Source organism: Echinops telfairi, unplaced genomic scaffold (genome assembly GCF_000313985.2).
Source record: "Echinops telfairi isolate 266 unplaced genomic scaffold, ASM31398v2 ScPeMD7_1;HRSCAF=3_0, whole genome shotgun sequence".
Classification (NCBI taxonomy): Eukaryota; Metazoa; Chordata; class Mammalia; order Afrosoricida; family Tenrecidae; genus Echinops; species Echinops telfairi.
In genome coordinates, this window is record NW_022103896.1 from 15,898,913 (window position 1) to 15,910,330 (window position 11,418).

General features: G+C 46.4%; 1 protein-coding gene across 1 annotated transcript in view; it reads right to left on the minus strand.

The window, feature by feature from the left end:
• FER1L6 (fer-1 like family member 6) overlaps nucleotides 1–11,418 on the minus strand; it is a 136,169-nt gene that overhangs the window by 106,632 nt on the left and 18,119 nt on the right. The window contains exons 6-12 of the mRNA XM_004697400.2: nucleotides 10,298–10,376; nucleotides 8,795–8,951; nucleotides 8,044–8,230; nucleotides 6,182–6,374; nucleotides 4,639–4,991; nucleotides 2,108–2,216; nucleotides 563–746 (exon numbers count right to left, since the gene is read on the minus strand). Of these exons, the coding sequence (XP_004697457.1) occupies nucleotides 563–746; nucleotides 2,108–2,216; nucleotides 4,639–4,991; nucleotides 6,182–6,374; nucleotides 8,044–8,230; nucleotides 8,795–8,951; nucleotides 10,298–10,376 (1,262 nt within the window). The remainder of the gene's footprint in view (nucleotides 1–562; nucleotides 747–2,107; nucleotides 2,217–4,638; nucleotides 4,992–6,181; nucleotides 6,375–8,043; nucleotides 8,231–8,794; nucleotides 8,952–10,297; nucleotides 10,377–11,418) is intronic.

Sequence of the window (11,418 nt, forward strand, 5' to 3'; positions counted from 1 at the left end):
GAGGCTCTCTCTCTGTGCAGACCTGGATGCTGAGATCATGGCTGTCCCGGAGGTGAGCATGCCACCATAGAATATCTCTGACTCCTTGATCTTGTTCTCTCTCCTATCTTTCCTGTTCTCTAGGGCTTTACTGTGAGCTTTATATCTTATCGCCGTACAATTGCGCCTAGAGGCTGGGTTACTCTGACAATCATGTTTGAGAAGGTAGAGGGTGATGACAAGGTGGAAGACCATCTAGGAGATGAAGCGACACAGGGGCTGCAACCACAGGCGCAAGCACAACAATTGTGAGGATGGTGCAGGACTGCGCAGTGTTTTGTCCCGTTGAGCTGGAACCAACCTGACAGCACCTACCAGCAACAACGCCGAATTACCTGGACACATCACTTGGAGAGCTGCCAGCATTTTGTTAAAGATTCAGCGGTGGCATGATTTTGCCCTGTTTACACGTTGTTCCCACAACTGAGATCAAAAAGGATGTTTCTGATTGTAAGGGGAAACGAAATAAAACAGGAATAGAAATAGGCAGAACCCCCTCTCCGTCTTCTCCTATGCCCCTTACCTGTTCCCTTCTGTCACCAGTGGCTTCTCTGGATGAGTGGTGGAGACCATTGGGATGGTTACATTATGGGCTGAGTCCCCTTCTCCTTCATGCAGCAGCGGAAGGCTGTCTTCTTCCATTGACTCCGCTGACTTCTTTTTACTTCCATGATGGGACCCTCCATCAATCAGGTTCCCAAAATTGCCTGCAGAGGCAGCAGCCAGGGGAGAAGGGCAGGTTTTCAACAAGCAGTGTCAGCCTGCTTGGTATGAGAGGCAAGTGCCTGTCCACCCAGGGTAGGGACATAAGCTCTCATCATAAAGGTGAGAAGACGGGTATAGATATAAGACCTGGAAACACAGGGAATCCAGGACAAATAAACCCTTCAGGTCTAATAATGGGAGTAGCAGTACCAGGAGGGGAAGGGGAAGGTAGGGGAAGAAGGGGAAACATCACAATGATCTACATATAACCCCCTCCCTGGGGGACGGACAACAGAAAAGTGGGTGAAGGGAAACATCAAGTCAGTGTAAGACATGAAAAAATAATAATAATTTATAAATTATCAAAGGTTCATGAGGAAGGAAGGGTGGGGGAAGGATGGGGTAAATATGAGGAGCTGATACCAAGGGCTCAAGTAGAAAGAAAGTGTTTTGAGAACAATAATGGCAACAAATGCACAAATGTGCTTTATGCAATGGATGGATGTATTGTGGTAAGAGCTGTATGAGCCCCCAGTAAGATGATTTAAAACAAAGGTGAGAAGAGCAATGATCAGACCAAAGAAGTAAGATGGACCATGACTATGAGCATCATCTACATCCATCTTATTTTCTCTTTTGTTGAACATGATACACATTCCAACTGGGAAAATAAGATCCATCGAAATGTTGGAACCTAACCATAACTGTTTTCCAGCACTTTGGTGACTACCATTTCAAAAAATTTCATGTAGATGTAGATATGCCATTTTGTAATCTGCCTTTCTCTGGACATGTGGATTGGCATTGTCTAAGTGCTCCAGCCGTATGGTTCAGGAGTGCGGCACTCCATCACCATCTCCTGCTCTATGGAGCACAAGAGGCCTGCCTCCCCAATTGTGAGCCGCCACCTTTCCTGTGGGGCTCTTCATTCTTGGAATGCTTTTCCCAGCCCAGCACCATTGCTAAGAGTTAAAATAATAGCACTTACGATATGCAATAATTCCTCAAACTAGGCATGGGGGCTTTCAAGCCTGCGGGCTATATAAGGTGCAAGAAATCATCATGAGCTGTTCACATCGCACACCTCACCAGCGAGAAGTGGTCCCCGACATCCATTAGGGATGAGTTACAGCATTCATAGTCCAATTTGGTCTATATTCTTGATTATTACTTTTTAAATAAATGAATGAAAATGAAGTCATCCTTTCGATATTGACACTAGCGTGGACAAGGAATTGCTCATTTCCTTCTGGTGTGCAAGCTGTCACCACACCGTCATCATCTTCTTGTAAGCCACTTGCACACTCACTCAAGTGACAGTTGTGAAGGCCCGTGCCAGGCCCCGGGCTGGCCCTGCACTTACCCACAGAAACTTCAAAGCTAATGGGTTTATCTCCAATCTTCCGGTCAATCATAGTAGCTTCAAAAAATGTTCCAAAGAGTAAAAATTCTTCATATTTTTCTGGTACAATCTATGCAAGTAAAAAAAAAATTCTTAGACAAGACTGGCTTTTTTCTTTCTTACAAGGAAGCTAATCAAATGCTGTTAACCTGACCAGGTAGATTTGAGCCTCGGTTTCAGTATGAAATGGCACAATATTTCCCAGTTAATCAGACAGGCAAGAACCAAGACTAGCAGAGTGCAGATCCAAGTCCAGCCATTTAGCTAGAATGATATAGCCCAGGGGTCCTCAAATGTTTTAAACAGGGGGCCAGTTCACTGTCCCTTAGACCTGTTGGAGGGCTGGACTATAGTTTCTAAAAAAAAAACTATGAACAAATTCCTATGCACACTGCACATATCTTATTTTGAAGTAAAAAAACAAACGGGACAAAAACACCCGGAGGGCCGGATAAATGTCCTAGGTGGGCGGCATGTGGCCCGCGGGCCATAGTTTGAGGACTCCTGATAGCTGCTAGACCACCTTAAATTAACTTCTCCTTTACTTTTCACATATAAACGTGGTGTGTCTTCCTAAGGTGCTCTTGGTAACACAGGGAGCGTGTTCTGGTGATCAGGCATTTAGGAGGCAGAACACAGGAGACCAGCTACACAAAGTCACAAGATTAAACCGTTCTGCTGGAGCTGGGGTCTGGCTTACACAGGGTAGCCACATACATTATATTTGTTTCTTGTACTAAACTGGAGAGGTCTTATTTGGATCATACCCATTTTACAGATCAAAAAGGAGATGAAACTGAAGCTCAAGGTTGTTGAGTGATTTTATCAAAGGTCTGACAACAGGCTCAGTATGCTTTGAACCCAATGCTTTGGTATTATCCCAAAGTTAAACTGTACTCCCTGAAAGAGCACAAGCCAGGTAAAAGGTGATGCTAACATACCAGGATATGCTACTGCACATACTTGCTTTGCGAAATGCACAGACTGGACATCTGGCAGGGCATGGTGGGACATTGCCTTTTACACTGAGAAGGGCTATAGAATTCATCTTCACCAGCCTCCATCTTTTATCTGATTACACTAAAGCCCAATGACTCAAGGACGTCACAAGGTCAAATGCTATAATGCTGTAGACAGTCGATTCTTCTCTAGGAATGGACATCTCTAGGAAAACAATAGTTACCTACTTTCTCTACCTAAAAAAAGAAGAAGAAGAAGAAGAAGATGCTGTCTGGTTGATCTGAGAAACATATTCCCAGAGCTGGAATCTACCCAACTTTGCTGCCGAACCTTACACTCTTTAATTCTCTGAACTTCCGGTTACTGTTGCTAAAGTGAATTATTGCAGGAGGCTACCCTCAGAGTTTGTATTCATCTTGGAGCTCTAGATCTCTTTCCCATAATACAGCACTGAACTTGGGGTGGAAAAAAATGTGCGTGGGCTTTATGTTGAAATAAGCAAAAATAAGGGTTCCCTTGAGCCGTGATGTTCGCATAGGCTTGCTGTGGGAGAATCAGCTTCTCAATTTCCTCCTCCCCTTCCTTTCATTCCATATGACCTCATATCCTAAACATACCCTGAGATCGTTTATTGTGCCAGCTTGACCTATAAACACAAGTGGGATTAACTGAAGGGTGGAGAGATAAATGGCTTGGTGAGCCTCACCTTTCTTGTCTCTCACTCTTTGATCATTGGACCAGTGTGCGGCTGCCTTGCTTGTTCTGTGCCTCAATTTACAGGCTACACTATCTGTGGGATGCCTAGCCTGTAGACTGTGTCACTTTAAGTTGAGGTCCCTTTAAGTCACCTCTGGAGCTGGGGACTGGCGGTTGGTGACCTGGCTGACAGTTGGTGACCTGCCTTGTGATTGGCTGCTGTGCTGAGATAGCCTAGCTCTCTCTATATAGAGAGGAAAACCTGGCAGCAGACTAGACTTGAAGGACTGCTAGTGTCTCACAACTCTCTCTCACGGGAGTGAGTTGCACTGAGTCATTTGTACTACTTTATAATTTAACTGTTCATTTCTTGTATTGTATATTTATCTGTATATGATTTAACAGTTCATTTCTTGTTATATATCTAATTATCTTTATAAATAAATATATTAAATTATCAGCAATTTGGTTTTATATCTCGAGAGAACCCTGTCTAATACATACCCTAAGCTCAACAAGCTAAGTGAAACGAGGTTCCAGATATAGCATAGCCAGTCACTCTGCCACCAACTCCCACCATCGCCCCCAGAGCATTCCTTGCTTCACTTCACTTTGGTTTCCATGGAAATCTGTGTTTAGGGGAGACTCGGAAAGGGTTTCTCATGAGCAGATCATTGGACTGAGAAGCATGTACTAAGAGAAAACAGGGCGAGGCCAGCACCAGTTTTGAGCAGGGAATGAGACCCACGCAGGCACACATCTTTGGGACCCTCAGCAGGGGCCATCTCCGTGCAGGACTCGTCTCACAAGTGCTGTGGCCAGTGGGTCAGACTCACCTCGGGAGGCACATCGAAAGGTTCCACCTCGACCTCAGTCGAGTTCGTCTTGTCTGAAGCCTGCTGGGATTTTGCATCATCGGTTTTGTCACCCTTGTCTTTACTCGACCCTTTGGGAGACTTGGAGTCTTTGTCCTTCAAAGACACCTTGAGTCCCTTCAGGGCTTTGGAAAACTTCGACTCCTGTGCCCCTCCTGAGAGGATTTCCACAGCAATTTCCACCAGGATCCTCCCCCTGAAGGACACGCCTTCCCCCAAGCCTTCATTCAGCTCCTGGTAGTCGTCCATCAGGCTGTGGTTCCTGGGTGAGCCATACAGGTTAATCCAGGCAGGCCCAAAGGTGGGTAGAAAGCCTAGGGAGACACTAGGCGTTAGTGACAAGGCTATGTTTTTAAGTTTATTGTTTTGCTTTTATTTTTCGCTTCATATAAATGATGTGAATTTACTTCTAAAGCTCTACAGAAATGACAAAAAGAATACAGTTTTCCATCGATCAAGGAGGCACTATTGTCACTTGAGGAGCTCTGGTGAGGTGGTGGTTAAGCACTGGATGACTAACAAAAAGGTAAGTGGTTCGAACCCACCAGCCTCTCGGGTATGTTGGGTTCATTAAAAGAGCAGCCTTGAAAACTCGATGGGGTAGTTGTGCTCTGTCCAGTAGGGCCACCATGTGTCAGAATTGACTCAAGGGCAGCGGGAGCGCTATTTTGCTGCATTTCCTTCTCGTCTTTTTTCTGTGCATGTGCTAACACTGTTCACAGTTGTAATATAAAAGTACTCTAAAGGTCAGTGCGCCTCCTTTCCTGTTTGCTCATTCACCCAACGTTTACTGGCTTCAATGTGCCAGAGGCCACGCGAAACACTAGACACAAGTTCAGTGGAGAACAAAGCAGCTACTGGCTTGTCCTCTGCTTGCCTGCCTGACCTGGCGGGTTAGCTGAGCCTCTTCGTTCTTTCCTGAGGCTCCGAGTACTGTCAGCAGCGCTTCGCTGTACTTATGCCGTCAGGCACCCATCAGTGAGTTAGGGACATAACACTGGCTGGAGGCCTCAATAATATAAAACTAATTTTTAGCACGTAGGCCCTACTGAAATATGCAACAGGATGGACTAGTTGATAGACACCTGGCTTGCCAATCCCGATCTAACCTAAACTCAATGCAAAAACAAAGCAGAACTGAGGCGCAGGGAAAGAGTGGTGTTCTCAGTTCAGTAGTGATGTTGCTAGGAGATCTAGGACCAGGACCAAACCTGGAACCAGAGCTTGGCTCTGTCCACTGTCAGCACCAAGCACAAGCCACTGCCCAGAAACACAGAAGGTGCCTAACAACAGAGGCAGATCTAGGGTGTGATGTGTAAGGCATGGCCCTCGGCACAATTTGTTATTGGAGGAGTGGAGGCCACAATAAGCAGTTTCTAGCTGACATTACAGTTTCATTCATTCATGGTCATAGTTGCTTAACAGATCCAGCTCTGTCTAACATCGTGCCTGCTCAAACCCCGAAATCAGTGATTTTCATGTCAAACAATGTGGCTTCCTTCACCTTTATCTCCGTCTTGTTCATTGGAGATCTTCTTCAAGTCGATGAAATGGGTGGCCAGTGTCACATCATTCATGCTGCCTTCATCCCATACCTGGATTTTCACCCTCCGACACAAGGGAGGGAACATTTCCTTGAAGACCACCTGTTCATGCCACACAGGATCGGCGCAGTTCTTCTGCACTGTGGTCCGCCCCTGAACACAAAGCCAGGGAGATGTGAGCCACGGAAGAAAGCTGGAGAGAATTAGCCCTTGAGTGACAAAAGAAATGCTCTACTTCGCTGCAAGTGTCAAGTGACTTGCCAAAGTCATGAAGCTATTTCCACCAGACACTCAATTGTATTTGATCAACACCACTACCAACGCGATCGGTGCAGTGGCTACAACCGCGAGCTCAAACACAGCTGGGACTGTAAGGGTGGTGAAGGACGGGGGAGTGTTCTGCTCTGTTGCATGTAGTGCTGCTATAAGTCAGAAGTGACACGGTGGCTCCCAACAACAACTCTGTGCAGGCATGCTGCCAGACATCTGGAAAACATGTGAGTCGGACGCATCCCTGCCCTCGGGGTTCCTATCAGACTATGGGGTTGGGAGGAAACAAACATCTGTATTCTGAATAGAAGTTACGCCATCCAGCATCAGAAGCACAAGGAATGCTATCCTGAGACCCTTGGTTTGTGTTTTATGAAAAGTCAGAATCACTTCCCAGCCTGGGCCTCAGGTTCATCATAAAAGAGATTGTGTCTGATAGGACCGCTGAGGTCCTCACAAATCAGTGCTCACCCTTGACCAGGGGAGGGACGTAAGGCACATATTCCAGGGCCAGAGACGACATGAGTGTCAGCTGATACTTCAAAGTCTGGCCAGCAAGGATTAGCTGTCACTGGTACTCGGACCCTGGTGCTCGCAGTGGCTGGCAGAGAGCAGGGATTTTCAGGTTTACGTGTCAGGGGTTGAACTGTGTCTCCCTCAAACAAGTATCAATTTGTCTAGGCCATGATTCTCAGTAGTTTGGCAGTTATGTACTGGTGTCATTTGGCAGAGGCATCTACTGATATGATTCTCCACTATGATGTAATCGGCCAGTCACGTGTAAGGGAATTAGGGTGAAATTTAACACCCATACTCAAGTCATACTCTTGATCCCCTATAAGGGAAGTTTCTCTAGGATGTAGCCTACCTCACATTTTTTTCTTCTAAGATCACAGAAGCACATACTTTGGACCCAGGGTCCCTGAGCTGAGAACCTCCTAGACCCAGGGGAAGATTGATGGCAAGATACGTGAAGACCTTCAAGGGACATCCATCCCACCGCTCTAGGAAAGAGACAAGGATTTTCCCCCATAGCCTTGCCCCAGAGTTGGCACCCTGAAGTTGGACTTCTAGCTTCCTACATGATAAGAGATAAATTCCTGTTTATTATAGCCACCCGCTTGTGATATTTCTGAAATAGCAGCACTACGTAACTAAGGTAACGAGGACCGCCTGGGTGGATTATGGTGCTGATTGGGAGGATGACAATAATTCTTTAGGCCTGAAGACTGGGTAGTAGCTCAGAGAAGTAGCCAGAAATGAGGGAGGAGGCCTGTATGGCTGGGCTCCTAAACAATGGCCCACCCACCACCACTCTCATGCTCTCTAGTAAGAGTGAGCGAGCGAGTGAGTGAGTAAGCGAGCGAGTAACCCTCCTCTACTTGTCTCCCCACCTGACCCACTGACTTTCATGATTTCTCTTTCAGGGCACTGACTGAGTTTTTATTGTTATTGTAACTTAACCTTTTAAAGTTACATCGTCCAGGGTAAAGGAAGGACCCTGGCATGGACCTGCCAGTCTTAGTGACAAAGGTGACAAATGACTCCTTACCATCTGCCCAGCGAAGGACACCTCCACAAAAGGGTCCACGAGGTCCTTGCTGTCACCCACAAACGCTTTGGTGACATTCGCCATGATGCTGGAGTTCATTTTGGGTAGCCCTTCCGCTTTGTAGAGTCTCACGTAGAATCTGGCCCAGGGTCTCTCGGATGGAAACCCTTGGGGAATCAGAAGATTCCTAACAAGGGAGCAAAAGTCAACATTCAAAACAGGCTCTGTTTGACAGAAAGAGGCAAAGGAGAAGCACACTATGGAGGTTGAAAAGAGGCGCCTGTCACAGGAGAAACTCCCGCATAGACCAGGATTCGCCCTGAGGAGAGTTTTCTTCCTCATGGAAAGACCGTGAACAGAGATGATAGAGTGAATCCAAATGGACTCGGGTCCCAGGGTTCTAGAATCAACACTGTCTGCCCCTCTGTCCTGTAACAGCGGGACATTTAAGACTCGTCACTTCAGAAACCAGAGGTTGAAATGGCAATTCCTTCCAAGAGACATCACCTAGGCTTCAGAATAGCTTATGTGTAATGGACTATGATAGAAAAACAGGCTTTATTTTAGCAGCTGGTCTCCCCCTGGCAACCGTGCCTTCAATGAGTCGTGTCTAGGTGAGCCTGCTAGAGCAGAAGCCCAGGCGGGCAAGCCAGGAACTTGCTAGTTCTAAGGGAGGGGCTGAGGGAAGGGAAGAGGCACTGGGACTGAGAGCCTCCTTGCTCTTGCACAGCACTGGATGGCGCAGCCTCACTTTTCAATTTGCTCCTCGGCGTCCGCGGTTTTGGGGTTGGTCTTCAAGAGGTCGCCTTTCCCAGTCACGCTGATGTCACACTTCAGGTACCCCTTGGTGCCAGTCCGGATGTCTGCAGGGTCTGTGAGCAGGGCCCACTTGTCACAGAACTGATGACCTGGAAAAATGCCCTGACAGCTCAGATAGCCTGCCCCGAGGACCCAGCACCTCCACCCATTTCTTTCCCAGCCCAAGGTCCCCTATGTACTCTCCTCTCTCGGCTGTTAGGTTTCCCCCAAGTCTCTTGCCTGCCTTCTTTTCTTTCCTTTCCTCTTACTCCCACCTCACTCTCTCTCTCTCTCCCTCTGGGAACCTTCACCCAGTGACAGCAGGTGCACAGGGGCCTAACTCTGACTGGTACCCCTTGTTGTCAAGGCCACTCAGCCTTGTGGAGGTCCCGTGTGTGCAAAGCACACCTGCCTTCCTCAGGGTTTCCCATGGCTGGTCTTTCAGAAGGGTGTGCCCAGGTTTTTCTTCTGAGGCACCTCTCGGTGGGTTTGAACCATCAAACTTTCTGTTAGCAGCTAAAAGCATTAGCTGTTTGCCCTACCAAGGATGGGATAGTACTAATGGAGTGTGGAAGTCCTTTATTCTATGCCCATGGGCTATAAATGTGACTCGTGGATATTTTTGTTTGGCCTAAACTGTACCTCAACATTTCAAAGTTTCTAAGAAAATCTAGACTTCTAGCTTATCTTAAAAATAAGGGAAAGAGCTGGAAACACTGGGTTCAGGTTTCCACTGTTCCTTGACTGAGTCACATGACTTCCTGTTCCCTACAGACATCGTCATGCTCAATGCATTATACTCAACTACGGTGCTGACCTGGTCATGTGCATAAGGAGGAACAACTGTTGAAAGGAAGGGGCTCTGTTACTTCTTAGCTCTTGACCTTGGACAAATTCTCTGGGTTTCACTTTCCTATAAATCAGGGATAGTAGTAATTATTACATGAAACACTTACATGGATATCATAGTCATCACTATGTGCTAGACTGAGCACTTCACATATTTCTATGAACGTAATCCTCCAGCAACCCTTTAAAGTAGATCTGATACTATCCCCATTTTTAAAGGTGAGGAAACTAAGGAATGGAGAAGTTCAGTCATCTGTCCAAGGCCACACAGCTAGGAAATGACACAGTGGAATTTGAAGTCCTCATTTGACTCCCTACTTCCTATTCTTAACTTTTCTACCTTATTGCCTCTTTTGTCTTAATGTCTCACCAGCCTAAATGAGAGAATCCATGAGAACAAAAATGAATTTCTCGGAAATATGGGCAAATAAAATAATCTCATGAGATTGTAACCTTTTGAAGGCAAGAGTCATGTCTTGCTCAGCGTTGCGCTCACTGATACTGACTGGATAGTCAGAAGGACGAGCAGCCGGCTGCCTGAGAGACCTTCATGGATAATGCACTTGAAGAGAATGGAGCTAGAGGCTGGAAGGTGGTGCTGTCTTACCAGGTTGGTTGTACACAGTCCCCAGGTCTACTCTGAAAGAGCCGATCAGAATGCTTCCAATCAGCTTGTGGTGGAAGACCTGAGGAGAAATGGACCAGTAAGTCCAGCAGCGCTACAGCTCTTTGAGGATAAATGAGCACATGAAACTGCAATGAGGATCCTAGGGCTCAACCCCCTAGGGCTGGGCTTCATCCTCTTCCGGAGCACAGAAATGTTGGACCATCAGTCAAACAATCAACGGGTTTCAAAGGTGAACAATACCACCATGGTGAAACACACTCCTTAGAATAATTAACCATTCCAGCTCAAAAGGGCTGCATGGAGTAGTCGTTTAAGGTACTGCCATTAGTCTCACCCTATACAAAAGAAAAAAGAGTGGGAACTAAATGAAGAATCAAAAGATATAAGCGAACAATTAGTCCAGTAGACTAATAGGCCATGCAGACCTCAGTCTCCACAACCCTGAACCCAGAACTTGATGTTGCCTGGCTACCACTACCAACCTGCTCTGAAAAGGACCACATTAGAAGTCCTGGAGAAAGCGGGAGGAAACTGTGGAACAGAACTCAAAATCACAAATGAGATCAGGCTTCCTGGTCAGAGAGGGACAACTGAGAGCCCCAAGACTATGGCTTTTAGTCACCCTTCAAGTTTGGAATTGAACTCATCCCTACATTTGAATAATTGATCATTTAAGATCCAAAGTCCCAAGGGTTCAGACAAAAGGAGGAATAGAGACAGGAGACAGAGGAGGAAGTGGGATGTGTGTGCTCCCCTGGTAGGGATTGCAATCAATGCAAGGGGATGTGGGCAGGGAGTATGAATTGTTGAATGTAAAACTGATGATCTCAGAAAGTTGTCTCCTAATCCACAGCAACAAGTTACAAAGCAGGGTGAGGCAGGGGACAGCATTTGCCCAGACACAGAGTTCAGAAGACAGGACGGGCGGGGTAGGAAAGAAGAAGAAATTGAATGGGAGATGCAGTGCGATGGGGGCTTTTACGTGGTGGGACTTGCAATCAACGGCATGAAATAAAATGAGTATGAATTATTGAATAGAAACTTGGTGTGCTATGTACACTTTCACTTGAATCATAACAAAAAAGCTTCAAGCATTTAAA